This window comes from Sesamum indicum, linkage group LG9 (assembly GCF_026168435.1).
Source record: "Sesamum indicum cultivar Baizhima isolate 11 linkage group LG9, ASM2616843v1, whole genome shotgun sequence".
In the NCBI taxonomy this organism is placed as follows: domain Eukaryota; kingdom Viridiplantae; phylum Streptophyta; class Magnoliopsida; order Lamiales; family Pedaliaceae; genus Sesamum; species Sesamum indicum.
Genome location: NC_142665.1, coordinates 23,970,097 through 23,989,621, shown reverse-complemented (window position 1 = coordinate 23,989,621; position 19,525 = coordinate 23,970,097). Strand labels below are relative to the sequence as shown.

The window sequence follows — 19,525 nt, the reverse complement described above, 5'->3', positions numbered from 1 at the left end:
ATTCAGACATCCTACTCCAAGCCCGCCTCTTCCGACAAAGAGACTGAAATATCCTTTTGCGGAAAATTATAAAGGAACGTCGCGACAATATAAGAAACACTTAAATTTATACAAGTGTTCAATTGTCCGTATACAAACATAGACTCCAAGAACTGAAAATTTACATTAAAATGTGAGAAGGGAAAACCCATTTGCTTTTGATCTTCCAACTCGTCATCATCATATATAACTGGAGGAATTTTATCAATTTGATGAAGAAAACTCCTTTATTTCTGGCCTTACAACATCGCAGCCTTACGGTTGGACACTCTTTCTACGCTACCTTAATAATGTCTGCCCTATCCAAGAACACGTGGCATGATCTGGTGGTCAGTTACATACCTTGCTGCTCTCCTCCGAGATCTTCAACCATGGAACACTAACCTCCATACTTGTTTTTGTTTCTTTCCTATTTGGCCCTGAAAAATCCGTATTCTCACTACAACCCCTCTTCTTTTTCACCATCACCCCGAACAATTTCATACAATTCTCAGTTTCGTGATCATCACAATCAGAATTTCCGCCACCCACCTGCAGATTCATAATGTGGCTGATCTGCTCAGGAGCCACCTTCACACGCTGAGTCAGGAAAGCTATCAACTCATCGCATTGCTTCCTGGTTTGTGCAAGCTCCGAGCTCAGCATTTGGTTATCTTTCCTCAGCTTCTCGTTCTCGCCGGACAAATCAGCGAGCTGAGCCGACACGTGCGTCTCCAGAGATCCAGGGTTCTTGGAATCAGGAGACGACGTGGAGCTTGACCCCAAGTCCTCACCGGAGCTCGCCGGTGAAGCAAGATTGTCGGCGGCTCCAGGCTTCCCGCTGCCTGGGTTCTGCGTAGATGCGGTTTTCCGGCGGCGAATTTGCGCGAGCAGCTCTTTTTCTCCACGCTTGAAGTTTTCATTGGCGAATTCCCATTTGTCCGGAACAGTTTTCCGAAAACCCTGAGCAAAGGCATGCGTAAGGAAACATCAATTTTCTCAACTTTTAACTGACAACGTAAATTTACAACACAAGTAACATCCGAACTAACTCATTTCGTTGTTGAAAATATTACACAATTATGTTATCATTACTTGTATTATGGGTTCCACCATTACATATTACTACAAAGACCTAAATACCCCAACCTCACTTCAACTTACCAAAAACTTCACGAATCTACTTCTCTTGTTATTAGGGGTACTGTTGATCTAAAATTATAATCCTGATCTAAAATTATAATCCTGATCGAATCTGGTCAAATTTGAACCAATTATACGACAGGTAAAGTACACTTATTCACATACAATATTAGAAGATAACCAATTAATCATATAATAAGTATACAACACAAGTATTATTATTTAAATTCGACCAATATAATCTATATAAGAAATTTTCAAAATGGAATGAATGACATACGCACTCAATATATCTCAAATTTAGGATTGATTCTGGTCATATTAATGTGTTTAGTTCAACTAAACCATCTTTTATAAATAATTCTCGATCAGATAATTTGTCGATTCAAAGCATCAACTCCATTAACTTAGGCATCAAGGACTACTATCATTGTCCGTGTTTTCAAAACTTAACTAGAATAACTATTCCAACAACTTGTTCTTGAATTAACCAGAGAAATAATCTATAAAGATTACCTTCATTTTTTCTAGCTTAAATCAATTACCATCACAAATAAAAGCACTTCCAACCATGTTTTATGGTTCTCTAGATTCCTCTAAATCGCACTACAAATGCAAGCCGTCACGTCCCACCTAAAATCAAGACTAAATTCACTTCTGACACCTCATTTCTTACAACTTTAACAATTGTAAAACCACATCACATGATGATGTTGACTCCCAACAGCGGCATAGGAAGAAAAAATTGCCATCTCAGCCGTCAATTCGGAAAAGTTTAAACTTTGGGTCAATTGCTTATTCCGACCAACGCCTCGACGCATGTAGGTTTGTATACTGTACAGCGCCCACCCTCGTTGAACTTCTCTATTCTCTCTCTACGTATGCTCTCACTATTATATTGGACATCTGGAAGAAACTAACATATCTATACTATTATCAAAGACAATATATGATATTACCACTCATTTGTAGAAGACCAAGTTCGAAAAAATACAAATCAACACGTTCGGACAGAGAATCCTACGTAAAGATCGTATCATATAATAATCAAGGTTGTAGGATCTACGTTGTATTATTGTTAAAATATCACCACGTTAGATGTGAGAATCTGTCCAAGGAACTTTAAAAATCTCAAAAGTATTTTTTCTTTTTTTGTAACATAGGCTTCTGTCTTGATCACAGTAAAGCAAGAAAACGATTTAGTATTTAAATCGGTAAAAACAAAAGGAGAACAATAATAATAATCAAACTCATCAAATGAAATCTGAAAACGTGTTACGCTCGACAAACAAATATTTGTTTTTTGTATGAAAATTTTAATCCAGATTGAAATTAATCGGATTTAAATCAATTATGTGACAAAAATAATATATTTATTGTGTAATTGTGTATAATTTAAAAAGAATTGATTGATAAATATATCACGCTTGCTCTGTAATTATTTCTTATTTAGGTAAGAATTTTTCCTAGCCAGCAAGCAAATTGTTTATGTGGCGCTATTGGTCCTAAGATAAGCACTACCCATCTCCCAAACATCACACCATTCTTACCATATTTGCCGAAAAATTAGGTGGGCGCTTGTTTGTTGGGTAGTCGCAGTTTTATCTAGACAGACAGGTAAGAGAATGAAAGCCGGACCACTTCCCCACCTACAACCTTTTCGCTTAAAGTCAAACGCCGGTAAACAATCACATTTTGTATCCTTAAGTCCTTGTTTGGTACGTGTGAAATCAAATAAAGTTCAACACGAGAAACTTCTTCTACACAAGCTCTCTCTCTCTCTCTCTCTCTCTCTCTCTCTCTCTCTCTCACACACACACACACACACACACACACAAACAAACACGAATATAAAGCTATGCAAGAAGAATATTACAGAACAATTTCTTCGATGCTTTATGTGGTGGAGTCAATAGATGCAAAAAGTAGGTTGAGCTACTTTATTACATATCTTTTCAATTTAATGCAATTTATGCACTCATCTGTTATTATAAATAAACAAATTATAGTATATTTTTGGCTATTAATTGATCTTTTGCCTATAGTTACAATGGTAATCACACTCTTCTTCATTAAAGCGGACCACATTCAATTGTGGGACAGAAACATTAATTATATTACTCCCTTCATATATACGTACATACGTACAAGACACGAGAATGAATTGAGGAAACTAATGAAGAAGGAGAGTCATTACTTACATAGGTATTGAGCTGACGAACGAAGCTGGAGAAATTGTTGTGCTTGAAGTAATTAGGCAGCAAATCCTTAGCGAATTCCGCTGTTTTCCACACCACAAACGTCGTACCAGCCTCGTTCCACGAGATCACGTCGTCCGTCTTCGGATCATCCACCAAATGGTACGTCTTCGTCAAAAACGGCGCCGGAACAGACCTTTGCCCCATTTCCTCACCAATCCAACAAAATCAAAATCGCAAAAACAAAAAACCCACTTCACACTTGTCTTCTCCCTCCACAGAATTAAATTTATACTATATATATAAACGATGAATCAGCAACTAAAGAGCAAAAGGGCAGTGAGGAATTCCCAACCCCAGCAGTAAAATCCGAAGAGAAAAACGCGAGAATGGACGAGATCGTGCTTTGGGACTTTAGCAACTTCCATTGGTTGATGATGATGATGATCTGATAATCCGCCAGACCATAACTTCTACGGAGAAGGAAAGGAAGAGAGTAGTTGCAGGTTGCAGGTTGCAGGCAGCAGTTGATTCTTGCTTCTTTTTTCTAGAGTAGAAGAGCGTTATGGGTGTTGGGGAATTTAAATAGTGAGAAGAGAAAGGGAAAGAGAAAAATAATGGGGCGGTCCAAAGAAAGTGACATGGGGTTTCTAGAACAATTTAGAAATTACAACGGACTTTACTACTATTTCAAACTTTTCCAACAACCAACCTAAGTAAGAAATCTGCGCGGCTTTGTCTCCTCCTCCTCCCTGTCGTCCTCATTTTTCTGACCCCCTCTCATCCAATCCAACTATATCAATGCTCTGTTTGTTTGTTTTGTGAATTTCTTCATCTATACTATTAATATTTTAGTTTGCTGGAGTGTGGAAAAATATTTTTTATGTTTGTTGAATATCTCCTCTCTTGATTACAACTTTGTGGGCGATATTTACCTAGTCAACGTGATTAGTTTTCTACAAAGAAATGTTAGCATTTGAGTTTCTCTTGTGTTGATCTTTTTTCATCTTACGTGGGTAAAAGGATGTTGTACCCTTCTTGCCCCTTGTGGAAGAAGCTCCAAATGACTTAATTGATGAGGATTTGCGTCTTGTGTTTTTGGACGGGTTAAGTCGAGTTGGGCCAATCTAATTTGACAATCTATAAAATACACTTTTTATAATTGAATACGTGGTATTTAAAAAGCTCATTAGGTTTTGTACATTGAGTGAAGGTTGTCAATACTCCTTTATGTAGTTATTGAGTCACGACTACAAGACATTTTTTTAGATAAAATGTAACTTTTATTAATAGTACAAGAATGAAATCCTTCGACTATGCTGGCCTCTACCCCCTATGTGCAGCTCGCGCCCATCAAGTACACGGCCAAGGGACAACGTCATGTTGGGGACTGTGTTACTCACTCTCGATTCTACCCATGCAATCTATAGAGAACACAGTTGTGTTTTAGGCCACAAGACCTCTTAGGCCATGTTCATAATTTGATCATTAGAGTGTTTTTGTGGGGACGATTCTAATAATTGTAGCACATATTGATTTTAAATTTATTTCCTACAAATTCAAAAGGCTCTCGTACAACCAGTTCGATCGCATCATTTTCCACTTCCAAAAATGATCTTTGGAAATTTTATTTAATTTACTGAAAGTAATTAATTAGATCGAACGAGTTTTGATATTGTTGGAATTTGCTCGTTTTTTATTGATCCAACTGACAGTCTATTATGACAACTGTTGATTATGCCTTTTCTATAAAGCCCAGAATTTGGTATGTTGGTTCATGCAAATGGTGCGTAACTTGTACCATTTGTTAAGTTCTTCCTCTCGACCTAGTTCCTTATAAACCAAATTAACTTCAGTAGTTGAGGTAACTGTTGCATTCTCATATACCCATTCTTACTCTGATTGAAATTAATTTGTCTATCTCAAAACATAGTTCAAATACAACATTCATTGGATCAGACACAATGAATTGATTTACATAAATAATAATTTAATTATTTCTGTAAGTATAATACTAAAAATAATTTTAATCTAGCTACATATAGTATATGATATATATCTTTAACCAATACATTCCTTTACTATACGGGTAGTAACTCTTTCTTATTGATATTATTTTCTTTTTCTTTTCGTGTTGACGTCGAAGACGATAAATTCATTAATTACAAGTTGTTCTATCTCATCTGGTATTCTTAAATTATTAAATAATGTTGGAAGAAGAAATCGTGGCTTCTCATAGAAGTCGTCAACAAAAATATAAGGCATCCTTCTTTTCTTTATGAATCTGCTGTGTAAGTTGAGATGGCCGAGTTGGTCTAAGGCGCCAGATTAAGGTTCTGGTCCGAAAGGGCGTGGGTTCGAATCCCACTCTCAACAAATCACGAAAAGAATCTTGATTATATGTGCTGCCATGTGGGGATTTTTTTTCTTTCTATATTTTCTTTCCAAAAAGACAGACACATTATATAATTTTAAATATTATACTTTTTTTATTACTTGTTGTCTTTATTAAACCATATTGTAGGAAGTAGTTAAATTTCATATTCCATGAATGTATGTCGGACTATGTTTCTTAATTTTGTATTTGAATTAGTCGCTTTAAAATATTATGTAAAAACAACCTTTACCATTCATTCTTTAAATCAATAATCATAAGGCTGTTTTATTTCAAGGGCAATCTGGTCCAAGAAAAGATACCGAAATTTTGTTGTAATTACGAGATTTTAAGTTTTACTCGACAAGATTACGTATATAGAAAGGTGTGGTAGAATTATGAATGTGAAGTTATAAAATGTTAGATGTGAGTAATACGTGATATCATAAAACTAAAAAATATTATGTAAATTTAATTACTTGTAATCTCATTAATTTTAATAATACTCATTGGAGAAAATAAAATAAGTTAAATTTCAACATAGACCACTTTTATAGCACTGTACCATAGCAGGTCCCAGACTTGGTCAACAACAGCTATATAGCAAAATGTCTATCTTTGAGTAAATCTCGCTAGTATTTGAATTAAAAATTAAGGATTTTAAGTATAAAATAATAGTTTTTTTCTATTTATTTGAATAATTCTATGTTATAAAGTATCTAAAAATCTTCGAACATGCGTTATAAACTATATTTTGTGCTATTATAATAAATTTTAAGTCCACTTATTAGTTGGAATTCTTTTCTTAATAATACCCTCTCGTGTCAGAACTATTAATCATTTCTAAATCGACCAACAAATTCAAAGTGAAAAGAAAAAAAAGAACAATATAAATCTATTAAGAGTAGACTAAATACCACGATCGGTATGACTTGAACCCACGTTAAAAAAAAAAAAAAACATACCGATAATGTTAGTCCACTTTCTAGACTATATTAATTGTATGTCGGAATGCGGTATGCAGTTTACATTTGAAGTCGAAGGCGGGACAAAAATATCCAGAAATTGATGGGCTACGACAAACGTCCTTCAATCTGTACAACTTTCTACCTATGACCAAACATCATCAGACGTTCTCTTTCCGTTTCCTTCCTGTAATAAAGACTGCAATATGTTTGACTGCCCCAATGTGAAAGTAACAAAAGGTTGGGCGGACGGAAAGAAGTTGCGGTGCAATGAAATGGAAATTTGGAAGTATCTAATGTAAGAATAAGACTGAAACAGCACAGCAGTGTGAATTCCTCTCCTTGACCAAATTGAAATGGAACGAAAGGATATGGATCGACAGTGAAACAAGATGCATGCAGTTATGGTCAATTTGGATCTTAGTGAAGAAATGATCAAATAAGTGCTACATCATTGTTTAATTTGGTGCACTAATGTATGGATAATTGGCCACTCAAACAAAAATTTATTATTTGCTATAATTTTTTTTGGGTATTGATTAAAATATTAATCATGGTTTATGCAAAAAAATTTAGCTTATTTACCGTGAAAATTATTTTTGCAATGGCGGATGTTTTTGACATGATTTTTAACCATGACAAATATTTTAGTTGATTTCGTAAACATTACGGTCGATAATTATTGCATGGTCGTGGTCAGTGATTATTACTACGACTATTTAATTTTTGTTATAAAATTTAGCCATGATTATATGATAAATTTTCTTCTAGTGGGCTCATACCTCGTGATTTTAAAAAATAAAATACGTATCAATCATTTATATACTTGGTGCCCAAAATATCGGATGTAGCATTGAGATGATTGTGAAGAAATACTTACTAAACTTGCAGTACAAAAAACATTAATTATTTTCTTATAGTATAAATAGTTACGCTCTAAATTTATAATAAATTAATGCTATCTATCACGTTCAAATAAAACCAATACAAAATTTAAATTTCGGCTATAATTAATCGACATCTGCTATAATTTTAGGGGTAAATCCCTTGCATTTGATTCAACTTCAAAGTAATCCTTATTTTTTTCAACTCATTTGAAATTAGTTCCTCCTGTGGGTGAATTTTTAATTTTACCCATATAAAACTTTTTCTCTTTAAATCATTTTGGTTCCTTACTTTTTATTTTCAATAACAATGTAGCCCCTCACACATAAATTTAGAGAAATACAACCATTAGGATTTATAATTGGGCAATTATTTAAATAAGTTAAGATCAATGGCATATCCTTTAAAAAAAAAATCAGGGGTATTTGTAATTTTTCAAATAACAAAAAGACATTTGTAATTATGCCGAACCTCAGGGAAGGTGGTTTGTTAACATCAATACATTCAATGAAATTTGACTAATAGAGGGATTTATTTGTTAGACTAAAGTAAGCCCTGGAGATGTTATATATACTTTTTCAAATTATAAAAAATTCTAATAACAGGATCATTCAATAATAAAATATTATTTTTCAATTTCGAGTTATTGAAGCATGTTTTTCTTATTCTCTGAATTTCTATTCCATCTATCATAAATTTTTAGTGAAACCAAATATCGATAAAGCAAGTTATAATATATTGCAGATTTACGCATAATCTTTCCAATGAAATCTTTTTATTACACTTTAGTGTTACACAAACATATAATGATATGTTGAAAAATTAAAAATATATATAATTAACATTACTCATACTTTAAAAGTTAAATAAGATGATCTGTCAAAATGTAATTGAAATATTTTAAGACGTGCCAACAATAACAGGAGAGCCCTCAAATCTCAATCAAATCCTTGGACGAATTTTTGTACGTTGGATTCAAAAATAACCTCGTCCAAGATTTATTCGATTTGGTAATAACAAGGCATGTGCTTCAACAGCTGCTGCGTTTATTTCCCAATTTGCTTTTGTCCAAACAGGGCCCAATGTATATTGTAATAGTGCTGCCACTATTTGGAAATCGAGAATACACGTACACATAGTACTCAACACTGGGTCCTGTCCAAATTTCTTGGCCCACAAGGAGTTGGCACTATTTAATCATTATCTTTGGCATCATATGCGACCACGAGGCAGTCTTCTCTCTCTCTCTCTCTCTCTCTCTCTCTCTCTCTCTCTCTCTCTCTCTCTCTCTCCTCTAATAAATGATATCTCAATTTAAAGAAAAGTTAATTCTCATAATTTCATCAATGATCATTCATACATTGTTTAATTTGATCAATTTAGTCCCACTTAGTATACTCAAAGATAAACCTTATCTACAACAATGGAGAATTAGAAGTCTAAAATTCGAAAATTTTTAACTCGAATCGAGTGTGATCATACTTGAATTAGTTAAAAATAAGTGTATTAATGCACTATAATTTATATATAATTGAAAAAGAATGATCAATTACACGACAACAAAATAGTAATGCGATGGCTCTTAAGAGACGGAAAAGGTCTACTGGGGCGGGGCGGATCTTTAATTGAAATCTAGGGACAAAGACGATCATAGTTGAATTGCTGGGACTTGGTGAAGGGAAGGCAAAGTAAGTTAAAACACATCAAAAGGAAAAAAGGGATGTACTGATCAGCTTGCTAAGAAAGAGCAAGGTATTATTGTATGTTTCAATTTTTGGGATGAACAGCCGGTAGAGATGGTCTGAAGGTTGCTAGAGGAGAAGTAGTTTCATGGGCGATTCTTCTTTAGTACGTGAAAATGAAGAAACAACCTCTGCATTTTTTGTACGAACTAAAAATTTGAAGTCAAAAAATAATAATTATATCATTAGATCACCGTGTAAATAGTAGCACGAAGCAGTGTTAAAAAATTATAATACGGATATCGCACAACACAATATTGACATACAGGTGGATTTGTCTTCATTGCGGCACGACAATGCAAGAATTTGGGATTACTGTAGCTAGTGAAATAACTATTTATTGAATGAGGTCATGTTAACGTTGTTTGACGAGAGTCTGAAAATAGAAAAGAAAAATAAGCGAGATTATTAAAGAAAGATGGGCTTTGTTTGGTTTTGTATTTTCGCATTTCCCGAGACAAGATAAAACACACTCAATGTTTGTTTTTGTGTTTTTACACCTTATCTGCGTGTTTTTATGTTTTTCAACTTTCTATATATAATATATATATATATATATATTTATATATATACATAATATAAAACAGACATGATTTGACAATAAACAGTAATTTTTGTCTCCCAAAAGTACAACATTAAAGATAAAATATTTATATATATACATATTTATATATAAAAATATATAATTTGACAATGAACAGTAATTTTTGTCTCTCAAATCCCAACATCAAACCTACACCACTTATTATAAAATATTTTAAATTTTTCCAAAACACAAATCCAAACATATCATCTATTTTCAACACACACTCATTTATCTCTATTTTTCTCTCTCTATTTCCAAAATACAAAACAAAACAACTAAAACACAAATCCAAACATAATGATGGGGATTGGGGAGGGGGAAAAGGTTGAGCACCATACCATACCAAGAAATGTAGTGATAACACGAAAACAAACAAGCAAAAGGGCAAAAGTCAATCAATATTTGGGCACATAGGTAGATTACCATTATTATATACTCCTATGTGGTAATAATATTAGATAGAAGTTGGCATTCCTATGTTTAGAGAACCAAACATGCGAAGCAATCATAGGAAAGTGGGTGGCAGTGGTGCCGCCCTTCATATCAAATTATGGTAATACCAATTAACAAACTAGTTTCGTGTTCGGTTACTTTAAATGAAGTAGAAGGGAATTTTTCCTTTCCTTTTTTTTTTTTGAATTTTTCTGCTTTTTGTTGGCTGATTGAAACCTGATGAATCAGCTTGGAGATTGGCGCACTGCACAAGCAACCACCTGAGCCCATTGCCTCAGCCTTGTCTTCATCGTCTGTGGATTATCCCCTACGGGAACGAAACCCTAATTAACTATTTGTTTGATTAATTTTGTAGAGATTTTGATATTTGAAAAGAAAAAATAAAATCACATATCGAGTATTCAAATTAAGTAGATCCAGAAAATCAGATCAAGGAATTCAGTTGAGGAGTTACCAGGGTCGAAGATGGTGTGGGGGCTTCCGAGGGGGGAGGGGGTGTCGCATTCGGACTGGGAGGGAGAGAGCGGTGACGATGGAGGCGGTGGAGTCTTCGACGCGGCGTCGTTGTATTGCTTGTTGACTGCGTAGTAGAGGCCGTAAGCCGGGAAAGTGTCGGACAAGCGCTGATCCATTTCGGCGGAGTCGAAGCCGAATCCCAGCTCTATGCAAGCCTTGAGTTCGTCGAGATCTTCATCAGTGACGCTCCTGCTCCGCCGGTTACGGCGGCCTTTCTGCCGCAGCCACGCCTCGTCTCGGTGGGAGTCGGGGGACCAGGAGTTCTGTTTGAGCAAAGAGGAGGCCTCATGCGGCGGAGGAAACGACGGCCTTGGTGGATGCGGCGGCGGAGGTGACATGGGGTTGGTGGTGTCGGAGTCGGCGGCCGACCCCTGCGGCGGGGAAGGCGGACAGCTCAATGGCTCGGGCTCGGCGGTGTGTGTTCAGAAATGAAGTTGCTTGAGTTGATGGACGGCCTTTGGGAGTAATATTAGTGGGATTTTTTTCGTATGTGATTGGTGGGTCCTGCACGCTAAAGCATTGTGTGGGTCCCATCCGATGATGACCTGTTATTTGTTTTTTTCCAACTATTTTATTGTTTTATTTATTATTCGTGGCTCTTTGAAAAACCTTTTTGTCCATTTTCTTAAATTAAATAGTAATATGGTCGGTATATTTATTGGTTATTTAATTAAACTTAAATTTGAACATTAAGCATGATTTTTGTGACTCTTCTCTGTTATTTTAACTCTATAATAATAATAATAATTACATTTACATGCTATGTTCTATTTACATAAATTATTTTTATTATTTACTTAATTACAGAAATCTCTTGTGAAAGAAAAAAAAAATTTGTGCAATGATCTTAATGTTTTTAGAGGATGTATACGTAATTTTTATCAAAAAGAAAGTATTTTTTGTGTGAATAAACCATAGATTAGGAGATATAAATATAAGGGCTAATTACACTCTCTTCTTACGAGGTCTGGTGTAATTACATATGAATTTCCTGTGGTTTTAGAAATTACACATAGCAGCTACGAGGTTTGTTTTCGTCTAACAAATAAGTCTTTTCGTTAGTCAAAATTAACTAAAATTGTTGATATTAATAAATTCAGTAAATTTTGACCAACGAAGGGACTTATTTGTTAGACGGAAGTAAATTTCAAGGGTGGTAGATATAATTTCCCAAATTATAGGGAGTATATATACATGTAATTATACCAAAACATAGGGAAGGAGAGTATACGTAACTATATATCCCTAAATATAAATATTCTATTTTTATTATAATAATGATCTTATATTGTGAATCTTGACCATCAATTTAGAGATGAAAAGGAGGAAGAATTTAAGTTTCCTAAGATACTAATAAATATAGCAGACTTAGAATGATGAAGAAGATAAAAATTAAATGCGGAGGTCCTAAAATTCAACATCTTTTTATTTGGAGGAATCTTCCATATATAACTTAGAATTGATGTAATTAAATAGGGATAATGTTGAAATATCTTGCAAGGTAATTAAGTGGGACGGATTCTTGAAGTTTAAGGGACAACTTCAACTTGCAGACATGAAAATGTCTACTTAATTCTCGCAAATCATACAGGGAGCTTTCCAATGCTATGCATGCATACGTAGGTTGCCATGCGCGACTGCCGTCTAGCTTGTCACCTGTCTTGGGCATGCGTGACAAGTCTATCCATGCACGCCCCTCCTCGTCACGCAACATGATCAGCATCGCCCCATGTCTAAGGGCTGATACACACTCTCCGGTATCCAAAACTGTTTACAGAATCACTCAATACTATTTCAACAAATATGGATCATGGGTTCAATTCTTAACTGTCGGTGATATATAGTTTATATCTCAACTTTTTCTTATTAATATTGATATATACTATATAAATGACATAATTATTAGTAATTAATGCATTTAAATTGGAGTAGGTATACATATTCAATCATTCAAAAAAAATTAAAAAAAAAACCCGAGAACTTCACATTAATATATAAAGTTAATAACACGTGTTTTAGTACACTTACACGCCTTTTAAAAAATCACAATTCATAGTTGACTACTTTTTGTTAAGATTTGTATGAAAAATGCTGATATTAGTAAAAAAAAAATTATATAAAATTTTTAAATTTTACCCTTCATTTAATATTTTTATTTAATAATCTTATAAGTATGAAAGAAAAAAATGTAATAATATTAATCTCACTCTATTTTTTTATATTATATTTATCATTTTATAAGTATAAAAATATACATAGGAATATTAAATAAGAGGCTAAATTAAAATTTTTATGTAATTTTTTTTTATGTTAGCGTTTTTCGTCGGAGGAGGGTTAGGTGTAAATCGAGAATTTTTGAAGGAATGTATTTTGAAGAAAAATATAATTTAATATTTTTAAAGAGAGCTTAAGTATAATTAACTCTTAATATTTTATACATCTAAATATAAGAGAAAAAGGAAAAATTTCAAACTATTCTTTACATCTCAAAGGCGTAGCGACTGACGATAATACCCTCGTATCCTATCTTCTAGCACTTAAAGCTAAAATCGCTTTAACGTGTAGGGAGAATGTCTAAAAGTCGCATATCACTGTTCTCAGCCAAATCAATAAGAAATTTGCACGCTAGGGTTCTGCTCTGGTCGATCGTAGAACAGAATTATCTGGAAATTTGATTGGAGTGAAGATTGAATTCGGTTGGGAAACATGTGGCATGAGGCGCGGAGGTCGGAGAGGAAGGTGCACGATATGATGGACGCGGCACGGAAGCGGGCTCAGCGCAGGGCCATCTACCTGGCTAAGCGGCGCGGCGACCCCCAGCAGTCGATCCAGGCCGTTGGAACCCGTTGCCGCATCCAACGTGATGATGCCCTCTACCAAGCCACTGAGGATCAGCAGGGCCTGTAAGATTTTCCATTTATCCCAGTTTTTTCCTTTTTATTTTAATCCTCCCCCCTTTCTGGTCTTGATGGATTCTCGTTTAATTTTGATGCTACTCTCAATTATTGCCTTGGCCGTCGTAAACTTGTTCATGATTATAGCTGTGAATGAAAGAATGCAGCAATGTTTCATGTGAACGTATTGGAATTTAGATTTATTGTAAAAAGTTTACTGATAGTGCACTATTGTTTTCAATTTCAATGTAACTTTAGATAAAGTGTCTTTTGTATATTGTATTGAGGCTTAGCCTTTTCCATGTTCTTGCCATGTATAAACTATATCCCATGTCACTTAAGTTAATATGTCATTCTCCCATCCAACGTAGAGCTAACCATCTTGCCTCTAATCAGGATACCTTGGAATGGGAAGCAGGATATATTGATCGACAGGTAATACAATTTGAGAAGCTGACGAACAAGTGCATTTATGCTAACCCGAATTAGTTGGACATGGGTGGGAGGACTTGTCTGAGTTATGGTTGCATATTCTCTTTGCAGATTTGATGGCCGTGCTCTTCTTGACTTTATACGTGATAGTAGTTCCCGACGTTTTCGGGCTCCTGAAAAAACTGAGGAAGAGGAAGAGTTAGAAGAGTTTGTTAATTTTGAGCGTTACCGGGATTTAATTAAGCATCGGCGTAGAGGATGTCGGTACTTTTTTGTTTTATATTAATCATATATTTGCTTTACTGTATGTTAACTATCATGTTTAGGTAACAATATTTCTTAGACAGTGATGGCTTATTTAATGACATGTAAATTTTATCACTAGTGTTTGAATACTAACGAAAAAGTTGGCAGTTACTGATGAGGAGGGTCTACAACATGTTAACCAACAGATGGAGGCTAAGATCACTGCAGCTCTTGGATCAGACAGGTACGATCTTTTGTAACAGTACCTATAAAGTTGTGAATCTTATCGGCTTGTTAAACGTATATTAATTTAGTCAAAAGAGATTTGACACCCTCAGACTTTATCAAACTATTTAATCCCAAAATACATGTCATATGAGAATGTTGTATTAACATGGTTCAGTTTAGGGTGTCGTATTCTTATTAGCTTCTTATTTCGTTTGTCTTAAAGATTTCACTTTCACTTTCATTTACCACGTTTTTGTGTCCTTGGATGTGCTTTGTCCTTTATTATGGATGATTTGTTAACTTAATTTCCGTACCTGTTTATGACCAGTCTTTCTATCCTTAACCAATTGCTGACAACTAAAATGGCAGTAGATCCCTTGCGACTCAGCCTCCAACAAATAAAGGGTCTTATTCTCAAGTTGGTTTCTCATATGATGGAGACGGACAAGAAGACGTTCAATATTCAGATGGTGAAGAAGAGGACGAAGATGAGGATGAGGATGAGGAAGATTTTAACAGTGATGACAGCAACGATGAAGCAGTGGAGTCAATTGCTAAAGAATTTGGAGTGAAGAGCTATGGGTGGCTTGTATATATGGATAAAAAGGCTAAAGAGGAGGCAAGAAGGCAGAAAGAAGTGATCAAAGGCGATCCGTCTATTGTAAGTTTTCTGATGTTTGGTTTAAACTTATGGCTGATTTATGTTATATGTTTCATCAGATTGTGCACTATGATGAATTACAGAGGAAGCTGAGTCGCAAGGAGAGAAGGAAAGCTTCTCAGATGGAAAGAGAGAGGGAAAGAGAAGCTGCCCGGGTTACTGGAACTAGAGTTCTTCATCATGACCCCTACAGGTAACTTCTATGAGCTTCTTCTGGTGTATTCTGTAGCACAGACATTCAAGCCAAGATATATAATAAGAAAAGTTGTCGCAGTAGTTAAATAATTTTTCTGCGATAATTTGCAGGGACTCTAGAAGAAGTCCTACTTATGAAGCTTATTCCCGTTCCAGAAGGTAAATAGTCAGGAATTTATTACCCTTTAAAAATAACCAAGCTGGTTGACTGATGAACTAGATCTTTTTTCTGGATTGATCAAGGTCAAGGTCTCGATCATACTCTCCGTCACAATCGAGGCGCTATTCACGTGGAATGCATTCTGATGATACTTATCGAAGCAAAGATAGTGGTCCTAAAATAGAGTATATTACTGAATTTGGGGGCTCGGGCGATGGGGATGAGCCAAAGCTTGAAGGATATTCTCCACCACAATCTCCTCCATCTCAAGCTGATGCATTGAACCGGTCGGAGCACTCGACCTTTAATTCTTGCAAAGATAGATTGGAACAGTCTTTACTCTGCTGCAGCTTTGCCTCCATTTTGTTACCTGGGCCAAACTTTTGTGGTTTATAATAGATCATTTCTAGGGTACAAGCATAACTGCCGGGGGGATGAGGAAGGAAGCTTCCTTTGGAAGCTCTTTTTCCCTGAGTTGGACATAATGTGACTGCATCCGAGCTGCTGCAAGTGATGTAAATTTGTGTATCTAATGCTGCTTCTTTCATGCAGGCCATCATCCGGTCGCATACTTGAGGCTCTCCATGTAGACCCTGCCTCTGGTGTATCCCTTGACAAAGATAAAAACACCAAGCTGCTGAAAACAACACCAAGGTAATCCTTATAATATATTTTACTTAATCCTGTTGCCCCTGCGTGTCTCCCGCATCCACCCCAAGTTGATGACTGAAATTATATGTATTTTTCTGTCATGCTTCATTTATTAATTTCTTCATGACTCTTCTTGCTCTTTGCAGCACATCCTCTGCACTGGCAAAGTTGAGTAAAGCATCTAGTAGTGGAAGTCTCGCTAAGCAACAGGGGGAGAAGAAGGAAACACCACAGGAACGACTTAAAAGGATCATGAACAAACAACTAAACAAACAAAGTATAATTTTCTTGATGTTGATTCTTGAAGCAAAGCACCCAACTCACTATCATATGGTGGCATTTGTTGTCGAAAAACAGAAGAAACAATAGGAATTTCTCCCTTAATTTATTCTCTCTGGTGGCCTGGCTGCGTGATTAATGATTTAAAACATTGAACCACTATTATTGCAGTTAAAAAGGACACAGCAATTGAAATGGCTAAAAAACGAGAACAAGAGCGGCAGAGACTCGAAAAGCTTGCAGAAACAAGCCGACATCAGCGTCGAAGCCGGAGCAGAAGTTACAGCCGCTCTCCCAGGTATTTATAAGTTAACATTGACTGTAGCTTGAGGTCTATATTTCTGTACATTCTAGTCAATTCTGTTTAAAAACTATGTTCTGTTTGGGAGTTTTCTTACCAAAGTCTGTTCAACATAGTACATATATGTTCTGTTTAGTTTAGATAAGATTGTCTTGTTCTGTTGTCTTTGATTCTTCTTTTTGGTCAGTTTTACTGAGCCCACGGTTACAGAATGTTGATTGATGACATGGATAAAGATTTGCCTTCCGTATCAATTGTGTACAAACTAACATGGATATATTCGATGGTTCTCATTTGCTTTGCACATGAACTTAACGATGTTTGCTTGTTCCAGAAGATACAGGCGGAGCCGAAGTCCAAGCAGGAGTAGGAGTTCACGAAGATATCATTCACGATCTCGCTCCCGGTCTCGCTCTCACTCTCGCTCTTCTCGAAGATCTCGTTCCCCATCTCGGTCCTACTCCAGTTCTCGTTCATACTCACGCTCTCCTCGGTAAAGCTATATCTTGGATTGTTAAACACCCTAATTATCTTCACCCTGGCAACTGAGCATTTATTACATTTGCAGGGGAACAAGAAGGTCAAGGTATTGAAAAGTGAGTTTGCTACCCGAGTGCAGGAACAATATCAGATATCTGCAACCAAACTACTCACTTTCTCATGCTGTGTCTAGTTTGTTGTAGTGATATAGGTTGAAAGCAAGAATATGATTTGTGTGCTGTGGTTATGTTTCCTTTACCAAATCTACAGATTTCCTTAGGTGATATAAATTATTATATTGTGCTTCTATTAAGCTATTTTAGAAGAAAATATCATTAATCCGCAACTATCGTGTGGTTTTCTGGCCCAACATCTATGAAATTATTTGGATATTGGAAATTGCTAAATTAAAGATTAAAAGTTGAAAAAATAACAGCTCTGGCGGCTGTCATCTCATTAGTGGGGTTCCTCATTTAGAAAGACGAACAGTGACCCCATATATTTGCTTGGTTCTTTCCTCATCTCGACTATTGTCAGACCGGCGCAAACCATTGATTCGTTGTGTCTGATTGGGACAGAAATCCTTCCCAATATTTGATTTAACCATGTTGTTTTTTAACTCTTCTGACACAACCCCTGGAAGAACGATATATTAGTTATTAGGATAAATAACATAAATATGATGAACCAAATCTTACAATATAAGCAACTATAATCTTTTGAGGATGTCCGAAATGGTCTAATCTAGTGGTAATTAAATCCAGCACCTCAATATCTTATTACCTTTTCATGCCCCAAGAATCCCGTGTTTGTGCCACACGGGTTTTCTGTCAACTTTTGGTGTAAGTTCTATAGCCTAAAAAGTAAGAACTTGAATTAGCTTTCTATTCCACCTCCCATCCATCAACAGTCGCACGCACGCACGCATGCATCTCATGAATGACCCACCAAAAGAGATTCTCATTCCCTACCTTACCTATCATCTACTCTTAAGTCCTAACCTTTATTCCCACTACGTAAATTCTATGCCCTAACCTTTACTTTCTAGAGCGTTTTCGGAGTAAAGTCATCAATTGGATTTGCAATTATGAGCGCACCGGTGGGAGTTGTTTTAACTTTATTCTTTTGAACGAACCCCTAAAATGCAACCCATTCATATATTCTATGGGTTGAGAGAGAGAGAGGGAGAGACAAGGAAAGTTTTATCAATATGTAATAAGTGTTTATCAATATTTTTCTTTTTAACAACTTATTTGAGATGTTGCACAAATCAAGAGAAAATCCTGGGAAACACAGTACTTCAAGTCTAGTGTCCTTTTAATTGGGTCATGTTGACTATGTCCCCCTCCCTCGATTTACATTGCAAATATTGCTTCTTGTGGTGTAATTGGTGCATTTGAATATCACCATCTCGCCAAACTAACAATTAATACTTGTATTTATTGGTTTCTTGACTTTCTAGCTTTTATTTTCTTTATGACCTCATTTATTTGAGGCCGGAATCGAAGGCTTTTGTTGTGGTCTAATCTCTAGTGTGGTGACCCGTAAAGTATGTTTTGAGTCCATACGCTCAGAGTAGCACTCCGCCTCCACCTCTCATATTACATCTCATTCAATTCCAACTCAGATCCATCCATTCAATTAAACACAAATAATTCTCTCAAATTACTACTATCAATAATATTTACCCTATCTAAAATTCCATATCACTAGAAATTAAACATTATTTTAATATCTTCAACTCCCTTCAAGTTTATGCCATTAAACGTGATTACCTTTTTGCCTAAAAACTTGAATTATTAATTAGAAAGAAAAGGAAAAACAAAAAAAAAAAAGCATTACTCTACATGCCTAGCTCAAATTCAAGTGTTGAGTGGGGAGAAACTAGCTCAACCCTAATTGACTACACAAGTTGGGGCATGGAAAGTTGAGTTTATATGGCCATCCCAACTTCTGCTCCATTCACATTGCCTACACCCACATAATCAAATATTAGAGGTTGATTGATGCCAACAATTATAACATTAATAGCATCACCACCCGCCAACAATGAGATTTTGTTCGATTGATAAGATTGAAGTCTCACACTTAAAAAAAATTGGATTCGATCGATCCCAC

General features: G+C 35.6%; 3 protein-coding genes and 1 non-coding gene across 6 annotated transcripts; 2 read left to right on the top strand and 2 right to left on the bottom strand.

The window, feature by feature from the left end:
• Window positions 1–90: 90 nt before the first annotated feature.
• On the bottom strand, window positions 91–4,056 carry HSF4 (heat shock factor 4). Its single transcript, XM_011100835.3, has 2 exons — window positions 3,363–4,056; window positions 91–981 (listed from the first exon to the last, which is right to left on the bottom strand). Exons 1-2 carry the CDS (start codon window positions 3,564–3,566, stop codon window positions 370–372), a joined length of 816 nt encoding a protein of 271 aa, XP_011099137.1. The 5' UTR covers window positions 3,567–4,056; the 3' UTR covers window positions 91–369.
• Window positions 4,057–5,654: 1,598 nt separating this feature from the next.
• On the top strand, window positions 5,655–5,735 carry TRNAL-AAG (transfer RNA leucine (anticodon AAG)). Its single transcript has one exon. It is a non-coding gene; the product is annotated as a tRNA-Leu (tRNA).
• Window positions 5,736–10,419: 4,684 nt separating this feature from the next.
• Window positions 10,420–11,332, bottom strand: LOC105155313 (uncharacterized). The gene is made up of 2 exons (XM_011071187.3): window positions 10,819–11,332; window positions 10,420–10,671 (listed from the first exon to the last, which is right to left on the bottom strand). Exons 1-2 carry the CDS (start codon window positions 11,216–11,218, stop codon window positions 10,589–10,591), a joined length of 483 nt encoding a protein of 160 aa, XP_011069489.2. The 5' UTR covers window positions 11,219–11,332; the 3' UTR covers window positions 10,420–10,588.
• Window positions 11,333–13,439: 2,107 nt separating this feature from the next.
• LOC105177620 (CLK4-associating serine/arginine-rich protein) lies at window positions 13,440–17,714 on the top strand. Of its 3 annotated transcripts, none has more exons than XM_020699161.2 (13): window positions 13,440–13,783; window positions 14,171–14,209; window positions 14,318–14,466; window positions 14,621–14,696; window positions 15,050–15,341; window positions 15,425–15,534; window positions 15,648–15,695; window positions 15,780–15,983; window positions 16,249–16,350; window positions 16,494–16,624; window positions 16,798–16,924; window positions 17,265–17,420; window positions 17,496–17,714. In XM_020699161.2, exons 1-13 carry the CDS (start codon window positions 13,587–13,589, stop codon window positions 17,518–17,520), a joined length of 1,656 nt encoding a protein of 551 aa, XP_020554820.2. In that variant the 5' UTR covers window positions 13,440–13,586; the 3' UTR covers window positions 17,521–17,714. The 3 variants fall into 3 exon arrangements, with proteins under 3 accessions (XP_020554820.2, XP_011099135.2, XP_020554819.2); XM_011100833.3 differs by having other exon boundaries at window positions 13,441–13,783; window positions 17,262–17,420; XM_020699160.2 differs by having other exon boundaries at window positions 13,442–13,783; window positions 15,053–15,341; window positions 17,262–17,420.
• Window positions 17,715–19,525: the final 1,811 nt, after the last annotated feature.